The sequence below is a fragment of the Rhinoraja longicauda genome, chromosome 8 (assembly GCF_053455715.1).
Source record: "Rhinoraja longicauda isolate Sanriku21f chromosome 8, sRhiLon1.1, whole genome shotgun sequence".
Classification (NCBI taxonomy): Eukaryota; Metazoa; Chordata; class Chondrichthyes; order Rajiformes; family Arhynchobatidae; genus Rhinoraja; species Rhinoraja longicauda.
The window spans coordinates 5,888,264-5,908,431 of NC_135960.1; the positions used below are offsets into that span (position 1 = coordinate 5,888,264).

The 20,168-nt window shown below is 50.3% G+C and overlaps 1 protein-coding gene across 4 annotated transcripts in view; it reads right to left on the reverse strand.

The window, feature by feature from the left end:
- The window catches only part of sema5ba (sema domain, seven thrombospondin repeats (type 1 and type 1-like), transmembrane domain (TM) and short cytoplasmic domain, (semaphorin) 5Ba), a 183,945-nt gene that overhangs the window by 27,657 nt on the left and 136,120 nt on the right, over positions 1–20,168 (reverse strand). For all 4 annotated transcript variants that reach the window (XM_078403301.1, XM_078403300.1, XM_078403299.1 and 1 more), the window contains exons 16-18: positions 12,810–13,035; positions 11,464–11,682; positions 9,502–9,672 (exon numbers count right to left, since the gene is read on the reverse strand). In XM_078403301.1, the coding sequence (XP_078259427.1) occupies positions 9,502–9,672; positions 11,464–11,682; positions 12,810–13,035 (616 nt within the window). The remainder of the gene's footprint in view (positions 1–9,501; positions 9,673–11,463; positions 11,683–12,809; positions 13,036–20,168) is intronic.

The window sequence follows — 20,168 nt, forward strand, 5'->3', positions numbered from 1 at the left end:
TCAGTTTAGGGCCACTGGCAGCACCATTTATGAAGGCCCGACACTGCCCTTTGTTAACCTCAGCTCAGCGGCAAGGGAACAAAGGTGGCGCAGCGGTAGAGTTGCTGCCTCACAACCGCTTTCAGCGCCAGAGATCCAGGTTCGATCCCGACCACGGGTGCTGTCTGTACGGAGGTCACAGCCTCAGAATTAAAGGACGTTCTTTTAGGAAGGAGCTGAGGAGAAATTTCTTTAGACAGACGGTGGTGAATCTGAGAATTCATTACCACAGAAGGCTGTGGAGGCCAAGACAGAGGATATGTTTAAGGCAGAGATACGCAGGTTCTTGATTAGTGCGGGTGTCAGGGGCTAAGGGGAGAAGGCAGGAGAATGGGGTTTGGAGGGAGAAATAAATCAGCCATGATTGAATGGCGGGGTAGACTTGATGGGCCGAATGGCCTAATTCTACTCCTATCACATATGACCTTATCCATTCACACCCACACTGGTAGGGCGGCTCGGTGGCGCAGCGGTAGAGTTGGTGCCTTACAGCGTCAGAGACCCGGGTTCGATTCTGACTACGGCTGCTGTCTGTACGGAGTTTGTACGTTCTCCCGTGACCTGCGTGGGTTTTCTCCGAGATCTTCGGTTTCCCCCCCACACTCCAAAGACATATTAATTGGCTTTGTATAAATGTAAATTGACCCCAGGATAGTGTTAATGTGCGGGGATCGCTGGTCGGCGCGGACTCAGTGGGTGAATGGCCTGTGTCCACGCTGTATCTCTAAACTAAACTAAAGGGTGCTCAGAGTCAACCTTCACTGCATGATCAAAATGACCCCACTCATCCATCTAGTTGTCAAGACCAGCCGTGATCTTAGTTTAGTTTAGTTTAGAGATACAGCGCGGAAACAGGCCCTTTCGGCCCACCGGGTCCGTGCCGCCCAGCGATCCCCGCACACTAACACTATCCTACACCCACTAGGGACAATTTTTACATTTACCCAGTCAATTAACCTACATACCTGTACGTCTTTGGAGTGTGGGAGGAAACCGAAGATCTCGGAGAAAGCCCATGGGAGAACGTACAAACTCCTTATAGACAGCACCCGTGGTCGGGATCGAACCTGGATCACTGGTGCTGGAAGCAGCTGTGAGGCAGCAACTCTACCGCTGCGCCACCCTTCTTGTTGGATGATGGAGCAGGGCTCGAGGGGCTGAGTGACCTGCTCCTGCTCTCAGATGTGCCTGAGTGTGGAACCTAGAACGTACAACAAGGGGACAGTAGACCGCAAGAAAGTGCAGAGAATTGTGGAGGCAGCCCAGACCGTCACACAAACCAACCTCCCTTCCATTGACTCCCCATCCACACCTCACGCTGCCTCGGCAAGGCCAGCAGCATAATCAAGGACCAGTCTCACCCTGGCAGCTCCCTCTTCTCCCCTCTCCCATCGGGCAAGAGGTACAGAAGTGTGAAAACGCACACCTCCAGATTCAGGGACAGATTCTTCCCAGCTGTTATCGGGCAACCGAACCATCCTACCACCAACTCCTGAGCTCCATCTACCTCATTGGAGACCCTCGGACTATCCTCCGATCGGGCTTTACTAGACTTTCCTTTGCACTAAATGATATTCCCTTTATCATGTATCTGTACACGGTGGACAGCTCGATTGTAATCATGTATAGTCTTTCCGCTGAAAGCTTTTCACTGTACCTCAGTACAAATGACAATAAGCTAAACTAATACCCTCTAATCAAGGCAGCATTCTGGTAAACCTGCAGATGAATCTTGGAGCTGTAGCACAGTCCGGTTGTGTAGCAAGGAACTGCAGATGCTGGTTTAAACCGAAGATGAACACAAAATGCTGGAGTAACTAAGCGGGACAGGCGATGTCTGAGGAAGGGTCTCGACCCGAAACGTCACCCGTTCCTTCTCTCCAGAGACGCCGCCTGTCCCGCTGAGTTACTCCAGCATTTTGTGTCTAAACACAGCCAGTTGCTGCCCTTCCCACACAGGAGGTCAAGAAGCAGTAGAAGAAATTGAAGATAGAAGAAATTCGGGCGGTACTGTGGCCCAGCTGGTAGAGCTACTGCCTTACAGCGCTAGAGAGACGAGTTCGATCCTGACGCACGGAGTTTGCACGTTCTCCCCGTGACCTGCGTAGGTTTTCTCCGAGATCTTCGGTTCCCTCCCAAAGACGTCCAGCATTGTAGGATAATTTAGAACGGAGATGAGGAAAAACTTTTTCAGTCAGAGAGTTGTGAATCTGTGGAATTCTCTGCCTCAGAGGGCAGTGGAGGCCAATTCTCATTCAAGAGAGAGCTAGATAGAGCTCTTAAGGATAGCGGAGTCAGGGGATATGGGGAGAAGGCAGGAACGGGGTACTGATTGAGAATGGTCAGCCATGATCACATTGAATGGCAGTGCTGGCTCGAAGGGCCGAATGGCCTCCTCCTGCACCTATTGTCTATTGTTTGGAGTGAATGTAAATTGTCCCGAGTGTGCGTAGGATGGTGCTAGTGTCCGGGGATCGCTGGTCGGTGCGGACTCGGTGGGCCGAATGGCCTGTTTCCACGCTGTATCTCTAAACTAAACTAAACTAAAATGGTCGTTAAAGCAGGGCCTTTGAGTAGCATTACGTCAGAGGTAGATAGATTCTGATAGTCAAAGGGGAGAAGGTTTGTCCTGATTAAATGAGAATGCAGGGTTGCAGATTGAGTCAGATCAGCCAAGATCTTATTAAATGGCAGAGAAGGCTCCAGGGGACAAGTAGCCTATTCCTGCTTGTAATTGATTTGTAAGACTTTAAATGTCAAGTGATGAAAGACTGGGTGACAAAGTATTTTAAATGACTCTTCCTGCAGTTAAATAACACCAGCCTCGGGTCTGGATATTGCCCAGCACAAAGGGTGAAAGGCTTTTATCTGTTGTTTACTGCAGTTCTATCTCAGTGGCCGGCACGGTGGGGCAGCGGTAGAGTTGCTGCCTTACAGCGCTTACAGCGCCAGAGGCCCGGGTTCCATCCTGACTACGGGCGCTGTCTGGACAGAGTTTGCACGCTCTCCCCGTGGGTTTTCTCCGAAATCTACGGTTTCCTCCCACACTCCAAAGACGTTAATTGGCCTGGTGTACGTGTAAATTGTCCCTGGTGTGTTTAGGACGGTGGTAGTGTGCGGGGATCGCTGGTCGGTGCGGACCCGGTGGGCCGAAGGGTTTGACAATAGACAATAGACAATAGACAATAGGTGCAGGAGTAGGCCATTCAGCCCTTCGAGCCAGCACCGCCATTCAATGCGATCATGGCTGATCACTCTCAATCAGTACCCCGTTCCTGCCTTCTCCCCATACCCCCTCACTCCGCTATCCTTAAGAGCTCTATCCAGTTCTCTCTTGAAAGCATCCAACGAACTGGCCTCCACTGCCTTCTGAGGCAGAGAATTCCACACCTTCACCACTCTCTGACTGAAAAAGTTCTTCCTCATCCCGTTCTAAATGGCCTACCCCTTATTCTTAAACTGTGGCCCCTTGTTCTGGACTCCCCCAACATTGGGAACATATTATCTGCCTCTAATGTGTCCAATCCCCTAATTATCTTATATGTTTCAATAAGATCCCCCCTCATCCTTCTAAATTCCAGTGTATACAAGCCCAATCGCTCCAGCCTTTCAACATACGACAATCCCGACATTCCGGGAATTAACCTAGTGAACCTACGCTGCACGCCCTCCATAGCAAGAATATCCTTCCTCAAATTTGGAGACCAAAACTGCACACAGTACTCCAGGTGCGGTCTCACCAGGGCCCGGTACAACTGTAGAAGGACCTCTTTGCTCCTATACTCAACTCCTCTTGTTACGAAGGCCAACATTCCATTGGCTTTCTTCACTGCCTGCTGTACCTGCATGCTTCCTTTCATTGACTGATGCACTAGGACACCCAGATCTCGTTGAACTCCCCCTCCTCCTAACTTGACACCATTCAGATAATAATCTGCCTTTCTATTCTTACTTCCAAAGTGAATAACCTCACACTTATCTACATTAAACTGCATCTGCCATGTATCCGCCCACTCACACAACCTGTCCAAGTCACCCTGCAGCCTTATTGCATCTTCCTCACAATTCACACTACCCCCCAACTTAGTATCATCTGCAAATTTGCTAATGGTACTTTTAATCCCTTCGTCTAAGTCATTAATGTATATCGTAAGTAGCTGGGGTCCCAGCACCGAACCTTGCGGTACCCCACTGGTCACTGCCTGCCATTCCGAAAGGGACCCATTTATCCCCACTCTTTGCTTTCTGTCTGTCAACCAATTTTCTATCCATGTCAGTACCCTACCCCCAATACCATGTGCCCTAATTTTGCCCACTAATCTCCTATGTGGGACATTGTCGAAGGCTTTCTGAAAGTCGAGGTACACCACATCCACTGACTCTCCCTTGTCAATTTTCCTAGTTACATCCTCAAAAAATTCCAGTAGATTTGTCAAGCATGATTTCCCCTTCGTAAATCCATGCTGACTCGGAATGATCCCGTTACTGCTATTCAAATGCTCAGCAATTTCGTCTTTTATAATTGACTCCAGCATCTTCCCCACCACTGATGTCAGACTAACTGGTCTATAATTACCCGTTTTCTCTCTCCCTCCTTTCTTAAAAAGTGGGATAACATTTGCTATCCTCCAATCCACAGGAACTGATCCTGAATCTATAGAACATTGAAAAATGATCTCCAATGCTTCCACTATTTCTAGAGCCACCTCCTTAAGTACTCTGGGATGCAGACCATCAGGCCCTGGGGATTTATCAGCCTTCAGTCCCATCAGTCTACCCAAAACCATTTCCTGCCTAATGTGGATTTCCTTCAGTTCCTCCATCACCCTAGGTTCTCCGGCCCCTAGAACATTTGGGAGATTGTGTGTATCTTCCTCAGTGAAGACAGATCCAAAGTAACGGTTTAACTCGTCTGCCATTTCTTTGTTCCCCATAATAAATTCCCCTGCTTCTGTCTTCAAGGGACCCACATTTGCCTTGACTGTTTTTTTCCTCTTCACGTACCTAAAAAAACTTTTGCTATCCTCCTTTATATTATTGGCTAGTTTACCCTCGTACCTCATCTTTTCTCCCCGTATTGCCTTTTTAGTTAACTTTGTAAAACTAAACTAATGTTAGACAATAGAGAATAGACAATAGGTGCAGGAGGAGGCCATTTGGCCCTTCGAGCCAGCACCGCCATTCAATGTGATCATGGCTGATCATTCTCAATCAGTACCCCGTTCCTGCCTTCTCCCCATACCCCCCTGACTCCGCTATCCTTAAGAGCTCTATCTAGCTCTCTCTTGAATGCATTCAGAGAATTGGCCTCCGCTGCCTTCTGAGGCAGTGAATGCCACAGATTTACAACTCTGACTGAAAAAGTTTTTCCTCATCTCCGTTCTAAATAGCATACCCCTTATTCTTAAACTGTGGTCCCTGGTTCTGGACTCCCCCAACATTGGGAACATGTTTCCTGCCTCTAACGTGCCCAACCCCGTAATAATCTTATATGTTTCGATAAGATCCCCTCTCATCGTTCTAAATTCCACTGTATACAAGCCTAGCCGCTCCAGTCTTTCAACAGATGACAGTCCCGCCATTTAATCCCACTTCCAGCTAGAGATTGAATCTACTTCTTAAATTTCAACACAGCAAAGATCCTCACGTTTCGGCAGGTGGGAACTGGAAATGTTAACACAGACTAAAAGACAGGAATGAGTGGGTTAACGCACGAAGACCGCTTGTCAGCACTGGGCCTGTACTCGCTGGAGTTTACAAGAATGAGGGGGGACCTCATTGAAACTTAGTGAAAGGCTGGGATGGAGTAGATGTGGAGAGGATGTTTCCACTGGTGGAAGAGTCTACCACTAGAGGTCACAGCCTCAGAATTAAAGGACGTTCCTTTCGGAAGGAGATAAGGAGAAATCTCTTTTGTCAGAGGGTGGTGAATCTGTGGAATTCTTTGCCACAGAAGGCTGTGGAGGCCAAGTCAAAGGATGTTTTTAAGGCAGAGATAGATAGATTCTTGATTAGTACGGGTGTCAGGGGTTATGGAGAGAAGGCAGGAGAATGGGGTTAGGACGGAGAGATGAATCAGCCACGATTGAATGGCGGAGTAGACGACGATGGGCCGAATGGCCTAATTCTGCTCCTATCACTTATGGACTTATGAACAAAAGAAAAAGTTGGCGTCATGTCCTCTATTCGCTAATGCCCATTGAGAACAGCGCCTCCTATCTCACCTAGATAGATTACGACCAATGGTAGACGCATTGAACTTTCCAACTTCAAGTGCAGGTCCACTGTGGTGCTGGTTTTGTACCAAAGATAGACGCAAAGTGCTGGAGTACCTCAGCAGGTCAGGCAGCATCTCGAGAGAATAAAGGATGGGCGACGTTTCGGATAGTGGACCATACTTCAGATTTAAAAAAACTAAAATTGCATTTGTTCCCCTTCCAAGTTTCCTTAGATTATTTTTTTTAGATTTAGAGATACAGCACGGAAACAGGCCCTTCGGCCCACCGGGTCCGCGCCGCCCAGCGATCCCCACACACTAACACTATCCTACACACACCAGGGACAATTTTTTTTACATTTTACCCAGCCAATTAACCTACACACCTGCACGTCTTTGGAGTGTGGGAGGAAACCGAAGATCTCGGAGAAATCCCACGCAGGTCACGGGGAGAACGTACAAACTCCGTACAGACGGCGCCCGTAGTCAGGATCGAACCTGAGTCTCCGGCGCTGCATTCGCTGTAAGGCGGCAACTCTACCGCTGCGCCACCGTGACCGCCCTTAATTTAGTTTAGGGAAGAGATACGGCTCGGAAACAGCCCCAGAGTCCGCGCTGACCATCGACCTCCGCACATTAGCACCACCAGGGATACTTGACACCGAGCCAATTAGTCTGAAGAAGGGCCTCGACCACCCGAAACGTCACCCATTCATTCCTTCTGTCCAGAGATGCTGCCTGTCCCACTGAGTTACTCCAGCATTTTGCGTCTATCTCCGGTGTAAACCAGCATCTGTAGTTCCTCCCTACACAACCTGCAACACCGGTACGTCTTTGGAGTGCGGGAGGCGACCGAAGGTCTCGGGGAAAACCCACGCGGGTCACGGGGAGAAGGTGCAGACTCTGTACAGTCAAGCACGCGTAGTCGGGATCGAACCTGGGTACGTCTAGCGTTAAGTCACCGTGCCGCCCTTCTCCGTCAGGGCGCAGCAGAGGAAAGATGGGGGTTAATAGTGGCCAGGGGTTGCGCCCTTTGTAAGCAAGAGAAATCCTTGCAGGATATGGTGGAGGAGTGAAGGTGAGACACTAATGAGCTGGTAGTGATGGCAGTGGTTGAGAGTTTTGCTCCAAAGGCCTGATCACACACATAGGCAATCGCACCCCTCGCCAGGTGTTTAATTTTGTTCCAAAGGTGTTTAATTTCGTCCTCAGATTAAACTTCAACAGCATAACAGACGACAGAGGATTGAATTTGGAAAAAAAAAACAGGATCAAGCCAGATGCTACCTGTGGCTCCATTAGAAACATTCTTGCTGCTGACTAAAACCGTCCGGGCATTTAAGACTTGCACCTGAGACGCTGGAATTTAGAAGATTGAGGGGGGATCTTATAGAAACGTACAAAATTCTTAAGGGGTTGGACAGGCTAGATGCAGGAAGATTGTTCCCGATGTTGGGGAAGTCCAGAACAAGGGGTCACAGTTTAAGGATAAGGGGGAAGTCTTTTAGGACCGAGATGAGAACGTTTTTTTTCACACAGAGAGTGGTGAATCTGTGGAATTCTCTGCCACAGAGGGTAGTTGAGGCCAGTTCATTGGCTATATTTAAGAGGGAGTTAGATGTGGCCCTTGTGGCTAAAGGGATCAGGGGGTATGGAGAGAAGGCAGGTACAGGATACTGAGTTGGATGATCAGCCATGATCATATTGAATGGCGGTGCGTAAAGGCTTGAAGGGCCGAATGGCCTACTCCAGCACCTATTTTCTATGTTTCTATGTTTCTATGAGACTTGAGTGCAGGCTACCTAGTGTTGTGGAGGGAAGGAATGGGTGACGTTTCAGACTGAAGATGGGTCTCGACCCGAAACGTGAGTCTGAAGAAGGGTCTCGACCCGAAACGTCACCCATTCCTTCTCTCCAGAGATGCTGCCTGTCCCTCTGAGTTACTCCGGCATTTTGTGTCTATCTTTGGTTTAGACCAGCATCTGCAGTTCCTTCCCACATACCTGGTATTGTGTGCGTTTCTGGTAGCTCCAGGGGCAGCACACCAGCGCAGCGATAGTGTTGCTGCCTTACTGCTCCAGTGCCTCACAACTGCATGTCAATGTTGATAGAGTTGCTGTCTCACTGCGCCAGAGACCCGGGTACCATCCAGCGGTACCCACACTTTAACACTATCCTACACACGCTAGGGACAATTTACAATTTTACCTAAACCAATTGGCCTACAAACCTTGTACGTCTTTGGAGCGTGGGAGGAAACCGGGGCAGCTGGGGAAAACCCACGCGGGTCGCGGGGGGGGAGAATGTGCAAACTCCGTGCAGACTGCACCCGCAGTCAGGATTGAACGAGAGTCTCTGGCGCTGTGAGGCAGCAACTCTACCGCTGTGCCACCGTGTCAACAGACAATAGACAATAGACAATAGGTGCAGGAGCAGGCCATTCGGCCCTTCGAGCCAGCACCGCCATTCAATGTGATCATGGCTGATCATTCTCAATCAGTACCCCGTTCCTGCCTTCTCCCCATACCCCCTGTCGCCTGAATAAGGCACAATGACTGGCCTACTAATCCAGGAATGAGTAGGTTAACCTATCATGAGCGTTTGTCGGCATTAGGCCTGTACTCAATGGAGTTTAGAAGAATGAAGGGGGGACCTCAGTGAAACACACAGAATAGTGAAAGGCTTGGATAGAGTGGATGGGGAGAGGATGCTTCCACTAGTGGGAGAGTCTAGGACTAGAGGTCGTGGCCTCAGGATTAAAGGACGTTCCTTTAGGAAGGAGATAAGGAGGAATTAGGGTGGTGAATCTGCGGAATTCATTGTCACAGAAGGCTGTGGAGGCCAAGTCAGTGGATATTTTTAAGGCAGAGTCAGATAGGTTCTTGATTAGTAGGAGGATCCGCAGATGCTGGTTGAAATCGAAGGTAGACACAAAATGCTCGAGTAACTCAGCGGGTCAGGCAGCATCTCGGGAGAGAAGGAATGCGTGACAAAGGAAAGCCTGAAGAAGGGTCTCGACCCGAAACGTCACCCATTCCTTCTCTCCCTAGATGCTGCCTGACCAACTGAGTTACTCCAGCATTTTGTGTCTACCCAGGTTCTTGATTAGTGCGGGCGTCAGGGGTTATGGGGAGAAGGCGGGAGAATGGGGTTAGGAGGGAGAGATAGATCAGCCGTGATTGAATGGCGGAGTGGACTTGACGGGCCGAATGGCCTAATCCTACCCCTATCCTGCACGACCTTACCTCCGCAAGGCTGGGTGTTGCAGAGAGCTTCCTCCGAGTGCAGGCCGATGCAAATGTTGCCGCTGTTGGCCGGCGCTGGGTTCGTGCAGGTCCGCGTCCGCTGGTAGTGCCCACCGCCACACGTGGCAGAACAGAGTGACCAAGGTGACCAGCAGGACCAAGCTCCCTTCACTGGCGCCACGTTGGAGAGGAAAAAAAACAGAGTCCAAGAGTCAAGAGTGTTTCATTGTCATACTAGACCAAGTGGACCCGTTGGGCCCAAACCTCTCCTGCATTGGTGCACCACCCTGTCCTCCCCCCCTCCCCTCTCTCCCTCAACCCCCCCCCTCCCGCTACCCCTTTCCCCCCTCCCTCCTCCCCTCCCCTCCTTTTAAACTTAAAAATGTGAATAACTTTAAAAATATAACACCGATTTCAATGAAACTACTGGCATTATCACTAAAGTGACAATGGTGAGTAAGGTGGGCCTAAAATTGTTGCGCTACGGTGTACCGTTTTGGCTGAAGTTCAGTCACAAACAACATAACGAACGAGAGTTTTAATATATAGATGTTCCCAAACAGAACAATAAGATTCTTAGATAGACCGACCACCACCAATTTGTTACTTCATCCAAGATAGACACAAAATGCTGGAGTAACTCAGCGGGACGGGCAGCATCTCTGGAGAGAAGGAATGCTTTCGCCACATGAGGCCGTGTCTTCCGCTGCTCAGACCCTAACCTCTGGAATTCACATCCTTAACCCCTTCCACCCCGTTCCTTCCCATGAATTAGTTCCGTTTATGTGCAGGAAGGAACTGCAGATGCTAGTTTACACCAAACATAGACACAAAATGGTGGAGTAACTCAGCGGGTCAGACAGCATCCCTGGAGAGAAGGAACGGGTGACGTTTCGGGTCGAGACCCTTCTTCAGACTGAGAGTCACACGGTAGCGCAGCGGTAGAGTTGCTGCTTTACAGCGAATGCAGCGCCGGAGACTCAGGTTCGATCCTGACTACGGGTGCTGCACTGCAAGGAGTTTGTACGTTTTCCCCGTGACCTGCGTGAGTTTTCTCCGAGATCTTCGGTTTCCTCCCCAACTCCAAAGACGTACAGGTATGTAGGTTAATTGGCTGGGTAAATGTTTTTTTTTAAATTGTCCCTAGTGGGTGTAGGATAGTGTTAATGTACGGGGACCGCTGGGCGGCACGGACTTGGTGGGCCGAAAAGGCCTGTTTCCGGCTGTATATATATGATATGATATGATAAAATGGTGGAGTAACTCAGCGGGTCAGACAGCATCCCTGGAGAGAAGGAACGGGTGACGTTTCGGGTCGAGACCCTTCTTCAGACTGAGAGTCAGACGATAGGGAAACAAGAGAATGAAATAGAAACATTAAAAAATTGGTGCAGGAGTAGGCCATTCGGCCCTTCGAGCCAGCACCGCCATTCAATACGATCACGGATGATCATCCAAAATCAGTACCCCGTTCCTGTTTTCTCCCTATACCCCTTAGTTCCTTTAGCCCTAAGAGCTATATCTAACTATCCCTTGAATACATCTAGTGAATTGGCCTCCACTGCATTCTGTGGCAGAGATTTCCACAGATTCACAAGTCTCTGGCTGAAAATGTTTTTCCTCATCTCAGTCCTAAATGGCCTTCCCCTTATTCTTAAACTGTGACCCCTGGTTCTGGACTCCCCCCAACATAGGGATCATTTTTACTGCATTTGGTGATATAGAGATACAGAACTAATGAATGAAAGACGTGCAAAGAAGCAATGATGATTAACGATGACCCACTGAGTTACTCCAGCTTTTTGTGTCTATCTTCGGTGTAAACCAGCATCTGCATTTAAGACAACACCCGTGATCAGGATCGAACCAGGATCTCTGTGTCCGCGGTGAGGCAGCAACTCTCCCAGCCGCGCCGGCCATGCTGGCAGAGCCCACCGTGCCCTTGGTCTGAGGTGCCGTTACCTGGGCAAAGCTGCTGATTGCAGTTCTCGTACTCGACGGGGGATCCCAGGCAGGGCAGGCCGCCGCTCGTCGGCTCCGGGTCGGAGCAGCTTCTCTTCCTGGAGCGGAAGCCGGTCTCGCACTCACGGGAGCAGGAGGACCAGGGCGTCCACACCGACCAGCCGCCACCTACCCTGCGGGTGGCCTGGTGGTTGAACTTCACCAGGTCATCTACCAGATCTGCATGGGAAAGAGAGGGCAGGGGAGAGAGAGGGAGAGAGAGTAGAGTAGTCACGTCAGAGCAGATAGGGCACGCTAGGACATCAGGATCGCAGTTCTTCCAGGTGAGACTGAGGCTCACACGCACCTCTTCTAGGGTTGCCAACTGTCCCGTATTGGCCGGGACATCTCGTAGTTTGGGCTAAATTGGTTTGTCTCGTATGGGACCGCCCTTGTCCGTTTTAGGCCCGGGGGTGCGCTGTAGGCCTGCGGGGCATTGTAGGCCCAGACGCTGTAGGCCCGGACCGTGTAGGCCCGGACAGTGTAGGCCCGGACACTGTAGGCCCGGACAGTGTTGGCCCGGACAATGTCGGCCCGGACACTGTAGGCCCGGACCGTGTAGGCCCGGACCGTGTAGGCCCGGACGCTGTAGGCCCGGACGCTGTAGGCCCGGACGCTGTAGGCCCGGACGCTGTAGGCCCGGACACTGTAGCTTTGTAACTTTGTAAGCGGCCTTTATGGGTGACTATTTGCGAGCAAAGAATTTCACTGTGACTTGTCTAATGGGACAATATAGTATTCAATTCAATTCAACGGGCAGAGTTTAAGTTTAGTTTAATTTAGTTTAGTTTAGAGATACAGCGCGGAAACAGGCCCTTCGGCCCACCGGGCCCGCGCCGACCAGCGATCCCCGTACATTAACACTATCCAACACCCACTAGGGACAACTTTTACATTTTACCAAACCAATTAACCCACAAACCTGTACGTCTTTGGAGTGTGGGAGGAAACTGAAAATCTCGGAGAAAACCCACGCGGGTCACGGGGAGAACGTACAAACTCCGTACAGGCAGCATCTGTAGTCGGGATTGAACCCGGGTCTCCGGTGATGCGTTCGCTGTAAGGCAGCAACTCTACCGCTGCGCCACCGTGACCGCCCTAAGTTGTGATGCGACGCGATCGGATGCTGTCTATGGTGCATTTGTAGAAATTAGTAAGAGTCGCTGGAGGCACTTCAAATACCCTTATAATGTGCATGTTCATAAGTTTTCAGAGCAGAATGAGGCCATTCGGCCCATCTAGTTACTTCGCCAATTCAATTCAATTCAATCTCAATGCAATTCAGCAGGCGTGGGGGATCCACTTACGGTCGGTGGTGCAGGCCGAGCTGCCGTCGGCGGGGCAGTAGCGGCTGTCCACCCTCTTCTTGCCCATCTGGAGGTCGTGCGGGTCGGCGAGGGGCGCCCGGCAGGTGAAGCGGAAGCGCTGCTCGTGCCGCGCTCCGCTCTGGCTGACGTTCACCGGCATCCACGGCGTCCACGGCGTGTTCCTGCGAACCTCCGGGCACGGATCCACGTTGCAGGCCCGGTGCTCCTGCAGAGGGAGAGAGGGAGAGAGGGAGAGGGCAGAGGGCAGAGCGGCCAGTCAGGGTCAGAGATACAGACGGCGCGCAAACGCACCCTTTCACGGATCACTGCGCTCTGCAATGTGAGGGTACAATAAGGAAAGGTCCCGAACCGCAACGTCGCCCATTCCTTCTCTCCAGAGACGCTGCCTGACCCGCTGAGTTACTCCAGCACTTTGTGTGTCTACCTGTAAGGAACCAATTCTTTATTTCAACCCTTTGTTGATGAATGTCAGACCCATTGGACATAAAACGCCCTTGATGGATCTTAGACAATAGGCAATAGACAATAGGTGCAGGAGTAGGCCAATAGGCCCTTCGAGCCAGCACCGCCATTCAATGTGATCATGGCTGATCATTCTCAATCAGTACCCCGTTCCTGCCTTCTCCCCATTCCCCCTGACTCCGCTACCCTTAAGAGCTCTATCTAGCTCTCTCTTGAATGTATTCAGAGAATTGGCCTCCACTGCCTTCTGAGGCAGAGAATTCCACAGATTCACAACTCTCTGACTGAAAAAGTTTTTCCTCATCTCAGTTCTAAATGGCCTTCCCCTTATTCTTAAACTGTGGCCCCTGGTTCTGGACTCCCCCAACATTGGGAACATGTTTCCTGCCTCTAATGTGTCCAACCCCTTAATAATCTATTTATTCACAAAATGCTGGAGTAACTCAGCAGGTCAGGCAGCATCTCGGGAGAGAAGGAATGGGCGACGTTTCGGGTCGAGACCCTTCTTTAATAATCTTATACGTTTCGATAAGATCCCCTCTCATCCTTCTAAATTCCAGTGTATACAAGCCTAGTCGCTCCAGTCTTTCAACATATGACAGTCCCGCCATTCCGGGAATTAACCTAGTAAACCTACGCTGCACGCCCTCAATAGCAAGAATATCCTTCCTCAAATTTGGAGACCAAAACTGCACACAGTACTCCAGGTGCGGTCTCACTAGGGCCCTGTACAACTGCAGAAGGACCTCTTTGCTCCTATACTCAACACCTCTTGTTATGAAGGCCAACATTCCATTGGCTTTCTTCACTGCCTGCTGTACCTGCATCTTGAGGTTGGGTGTACGTCTGTACGTCTTTGGAGTGTGGAAAGGGTTCAGTAAGGTTTCTTTGGAGACTGCTGGCCTCGAAATAATAACTCCCGCTGGCTTTGGCTCCCAGGAGAGCCTGGGGACATTGGGACCACTGGCCTTCGAGAGGGTTAATGCAATGGTTGAAATAATAGAGTTTGAATCACATGGATAGAGTCATAGAGTCACAGAGTGATACAGTGTGGAAACAGGCCCTTCAGCCCAACTTGCCCCACATCGGCCAACATCTATACTAGTCCCACCTCCCTGCGTTTGGTCCATATCCCTCCAAACATGCCCTATCCATGTACCTGTCTAACTGTGTCTTAAACGTTGGGATAGTCTCTGCCTCAACTACCTCCTCTGGCAGCTCGTTCCATACACCCACCACCCTTTGCGTGAAAATGTTTTCCACTTCACCTCAAACCTATGTCCTCTGCTCCTAGATTCACCTACTCTGGGCAAGAGACTCTGTCCGTCTACCCGATCTATTCCTCTCATGATTTTGTACACCTGTATAAGATCGCACCTCATCCTCCTGCGCTCCAAGGATGGAGTCCCAGCCCATTCAACCTCTCCCTCTAGTTCACACCCACTAGTCCGGGCATCATCCTCGTAACCGACGGGGACACCAGCAGTGCAGCTGGGTAGTGCCGCTGCTTCACGGTGCCAGGGACCCGGGTTCGATCCTGACCTCAGGCGCTGTCTGACAATAGACAATAGACAATAGACAATAGGTGCAGGAGGAGGCCATTCGGCCCTTCGAGCCAGCACCGCCATTCAATGTGATCATGGCTGATCACTCTCAATCAGTACCCCATTCCTGCCTTCTCCCCATACCCCCTGACTCCGCTATCCTTAAGAGCTCTATCTAGCCCTCTCTTGAATGCATTCAGAGAATTGGCCTCCACTGCCTTCTATATCATATCATATCATATATCTACAGCCGGAAACAGGCCTTTTCGGCCCTCCAAGTCCATGCCGCCCAGTGATCCCCGTACATTAACACTATCCTACACCCACTAGGGACAATTTTTACATTTACCCAGCCAATTAACCTACATACCTGTACGTCTTTGGAGTGTGGGAGGAAACCGAAGATCTCGGAGAAAACCCACTTCTAAGGCAGAGAATTCCACAGATTCATAACTCTCTGACTGTAAACATTTTTCCTCATCTCAGTTCCAAATGGCCTACCCCTTATTCTTAAACTGTGGCCCCTTGTTCTGGACTCCCCCAACATTGGGAACATGTTTCCTGCCTCTAACGTATCCAACCCCTTAATAATCTTATACGTTTCGATAAGATCTCCTCTCATCCTTCTAAATTCCAGTGTATACAAGCCTAGTCGCTCCAGTCTTTCAACATATGATAGTCCCGCCATTCCGGGAATTAACCTAGTAAGCCTACGCTGCACGCCCTCAACAGCAAGAATATCCTTCCTCAAATTTGGAGACCAAAACTGCACACCGTACTCCAGGTGCGGTCTCACTGGGGCCCTGTACAACTGCAGAAGGACCTCTTTGCTCCTATACTCAACTCGTGAGGAGTTTGCACATTCTCCCTGTGACCACGTGGGTTTCCTTCAGCTGCTCGGTTTCCTCCCACGTACTCCGTTTTTTTTGTTTTTTGGCACGGTGGCGCAGCGGTAGAGTTGCAGCCTTACAGCGCCAGAGACCCGGGTTCGATCCTGACTACAGGTGCTCGTCTGTACGGAGTTTGTACGTTCTCCCCGTGACCTGCCCGGGTTCTCTGCGGGTGCTCCGGTTTCCTCCCACACTCCAATGACATACAAGTTTGTAGGCTAATCGGCTTTGGTAAATCTGTAAATGGTCTCTAGTGTGTGTAGGATAGTGTAGGGGGATTGCTGGTCGGCGCAGACTCGGTGGGCCGAAGGGCCTGTTTCAACTCTGTATCCCTAAACTAAACTAAACTAAGTCTGAAGAAGGGTCTCGACCTGCAACGTCACCCGCTCCTTCACTCCAGAGATGCTGCCCTGACCCGCTGAGTTACTCCAGCATTTTGTGATACCTTTCGATAAACCATAGCAAAGTAGCAGGGCTGTTCTATTACAGAACTAGGACCCTTAGATGTGAATTCATTTCCCATTATGATTGTTGTGGAGATTATATTCACGTCATTATGGAGTTTTGAGAAAAAAAACTGTAGTAAAAATCCATCGGATTTACCAATGCTTTTTAAGATAGCGGAAACTGTCACAGTACATGAGACAATAGGTCCATCAGTGCAGAAGACTCTTAAAGCACTTAAGAAGCTTTTGTAGAGCATTTGAATCACGAAGCATTGTACACTGTAGACCAAGTGCAGGAAAGTGGAATACGTTTAAATAAACATTTGATGGCCAGTATAGACATGGTAGATTGAAGGATCTGTTTCTCTGTTGAAAGATTCTATGACAATAGACAATAGACAATAGGTTCAGGAGTAGGCCATTCGGCCCTTTGAGCCAGCACCACCATTCAATGTGATCATGGCTGATCTCTATAGAAGTTGTGCGGCACGGTGGCGCAGCGGTAGAGTTGCTGTCTTGCAGCGCCAGAGACCCGGGTTCGATCCTGACTACGGCTGCGTGTCTGTACGGAGTTTGTACGTTCTCCCCGTGACCTGCGTGGGTTTTTCTCCGAAATCTTCGGTTTCCTCCCACGCTCCAAAAACGTACAGGTTTGTAGGTTAATTTGCTTTGGTATTTTAAAAATAACATTTTTTTCATGTAAAATGGTCCCCGGTGTTTGTAGGGCAGTGTTGATGCGCGAGGATCGCTGGTGGGTGCGGACTCGATGGGCCAGAGGGCCTATTTCCGCACCGAATCTCTAAACTAAACTAAAAGACTAAACTCTAGTTTCTACGACCGCTACCTCAATTCAGAGGCATTGTGAAATGAACAATAAATCCCGTGACTGAATAAAATAATTATGATTCAGTACAGGCTTGTCTCCTTAGCCCTGAAAGGCTTTCACAAGTATGGTGTCCAGAAATGAACATATTAGTGTTGTCTAATCAGTAGTTACACAACATAAAACACTGGAAGAAGGATAAGCACCTCAATCCTGTTCTGCCATCGGCACAGCGATGCAGATGGTCGTGCTACTGCCTCACAGCGCCAGCGACCCTGGTTCGATCCTGACCTCGGGTGCTGTCTGTGTGGAGTTTGCACGTTCAGCAGGTGTCGGTTTAAACTGAAGATAGACGCAAAAAAGCTAACTCCAACCCCTGACTCTCAGCCTGGAGAAGAGTCTCGACACGAAACGTCACTCTCTCCAGAGATGCTGCCTGGCCCGCTGAGTTACTCCAGCATTTTGTGTCTATCTTGGCTATTTTTGAGATGTCCCGATTTTGTGAAAGGCATGATGCGTGGAGATTATTCCCATTATGGAACACACATAACTGAGGCAGGAACAGGTCGATGGGTCAGATTTACGAGGATGGTGCCAGCACTCGAAGGGTCTGAGCTATCGGGAGAGGTTGAGCAGGCTAGGACTCTATTCCTTGGAGCGCAGGAGGATGTGGGGTGATCTTATAGAGGGTGTACAACATCATGAGAGGAATAGATCGGGTAAATGCACAGAGTAGGGGAATCAAGAAGCAGAGGGCATTGCTTGAAGGTGAGAGGGGGGGAAAGATTTAATGGGAACCGGAGGGGTTACCTTTATATGTAGATGGTTGGCATGGTCTCAGTGGGCTGACGAGCCTGTCGACGTACTGCATATTTAGTTTAGTTTAGAGATACAGCGCGGAAACAGGCCCTTCGGCCCACCGAGTCGGCACCGACCAGCGATCCCCGCACGTTAACACTAACCTACAGGCACGAGGGACAATTTACACACACACCAAGCCAATTAACCGATAAAACCTGTACGGCTTTGGAGTGTGGGAAGAAACCGAAGATCCCGTAGGAAAAAAACTCACGCGGTCACGGGGAGAACGTGCAAACTCCGTACAGCACAGCAGTGGTAGGTCGGGGTGGAACCCGGGTGTCTGGCGTTGTAAGCGCGGTCAAGCAGCAAACTCCATACAGCACAGCAGTGGTAGGTCGGGGTGGAACCCGGGTGTCTGGCGTTGTAAGCGCGGTCAGGCAGCAAACTCCGTACAGCACAGCAGTGGTAGGTCGGGGTGGATCCCGGGTGTCTGGCGTTGTAAGCGCGGTCAAGCAGCAAACTCCACCGCTGAACTAAACTCAACTCCTTCTGTCTGGACATCGAGATCTCTTTGGATGCACGCTGATATAATTCTGAACCAGTGCACGTCGTGGACGGGAACGGTTCCCCTTCAATGCAGAAGCCTGATGGGAGCTTTTACGCACCAGAGGTTGATAACCACGATGAAAGAAATGCCTCCAGATCGGAGCCTGCGGACTTTGATGGACTATTGATTGAGTTCTTGGCTCGTCCTCTCTCATTAACTTTTAATGGGGTTTTCTTACTAGCTCATGCCAGAAGAAGCGAATACATTAATGAAAGAAGAAAGCTGCAATTATTTGCACATCAAGCCTCATATGTCCTCACTGCACTGCAAAAGCCCCTGCCAACCCGCCAAAGGACAAGGCTCCTGACTAGGGGTGCCAACTTCCTCACTCCCAAATACGGGACAAGGTGACATCACCGTCCCGCGCCCCACGTGACCTCACCCAGCCAGCGGCCACGTGCTCCTGCTCCACCAATGGCGGCTGCCCGGGCAGAATGGGGGGGTTGCTACGCAACCTCCGTTAGGCGGCGCCCGGGCCTCCGAACTTAGACTGTCCGGAGCAAAAATGTCGGAAACCTAGAGTGTCGGGGCCTACTGTGTTGGGGCCTACAGTGTCGGGGCCTACAGTGTCGGGGCCTACAGCGCTCCCCAGGCCTAATACCGTATTAGGCCCGGGGAGGAGGGGGGCGTTGTAGGCCCGGACGCTGTAGGCCTCGAAACTGTAGGCCCCGACACTGTAGGCCCCGACGGTTTAGGTCCCAACACTCTAGGTTTCCGACATTTTAGTTCCAGACAGTGTAGGTCCGGAGGCCCGAACGCCGCCTAACAGAGGTTGCGTAGCAACCCGCCTCCCAGCCAGGGCGGCCGCCATTGGTGGTGCGGGGGCATGTGACCGCCGGCTGGCCGGCTAACATGGGACAGTTGGCATCCCTACTGGTGACGCTTGGATTTTGGAGACCATCGTACTCTGCGTTAAGCTCTGAACTTCCACTAAAAGCCTTTAGAAGTCTCCTACAACTTAGTAGTATTTTGTCACCACATCCAAAAGGGGCTTTTAATGGGAATCCTAGGGGTAACTTTTTCCACACAGAGGGCGGTGGGTGTATGGAACGAGCTGCCAAAGGAGGTAGTTGAGGCTGTGACTATCCCGACGTTTAAGAAACTGTTAGACAGGTACGTGGATAGGACAGGTTTGGAGGGAACTGAACCAAACGCGGGCAGGTGGGACTAGTGTAGCTGGGACATGTTGGCCGGTGTGGGCAGGTCGGGCCGAAGGGCCTGTTTCCACTCTATGACTCTATGATATGCGGAGTTTGTAGGTTCATAAGTTCATGCGTTCTAGGAGCAGAATTGGGCCATTCGGCCCATCAAGTCTAAATCGACATTCAACCGTGGCTAAGCTTCATTCTCTCTCAACCCCATTCTCCTGCCTTCTCCCCATGACCATGTTGCTCTGGTCAATATTGTTCTATTTAAGTGGTTGTTTATTAAGGACAAGGATGTCCTCATATTTCGTTTGGGCAGCTTGCAGCCCAGCGGTTTGAACATTGACTTCTCCAACTTTAGATAGTTCATCTGTCCCTCTCTTCCCCTCCCCCTTCCCAGTTCTCCCTCTATCTTCCTGTCTCCACCTATATCCTTCCTTTGTCCCGCCCCCCTGACATCAGTCCGAAGAAGGGTCTCGACCCTAAACGTCACCCATTCCTTCTCTCCTGAGATGCTGCCTGACCCGCTGAGTTACTCCAGCATCTTGTGAATAAATTCCCTTCCAATGACGCTTTCCAAAATACACGAGGATTTAATCATAATCCAGTCACATTAGAAT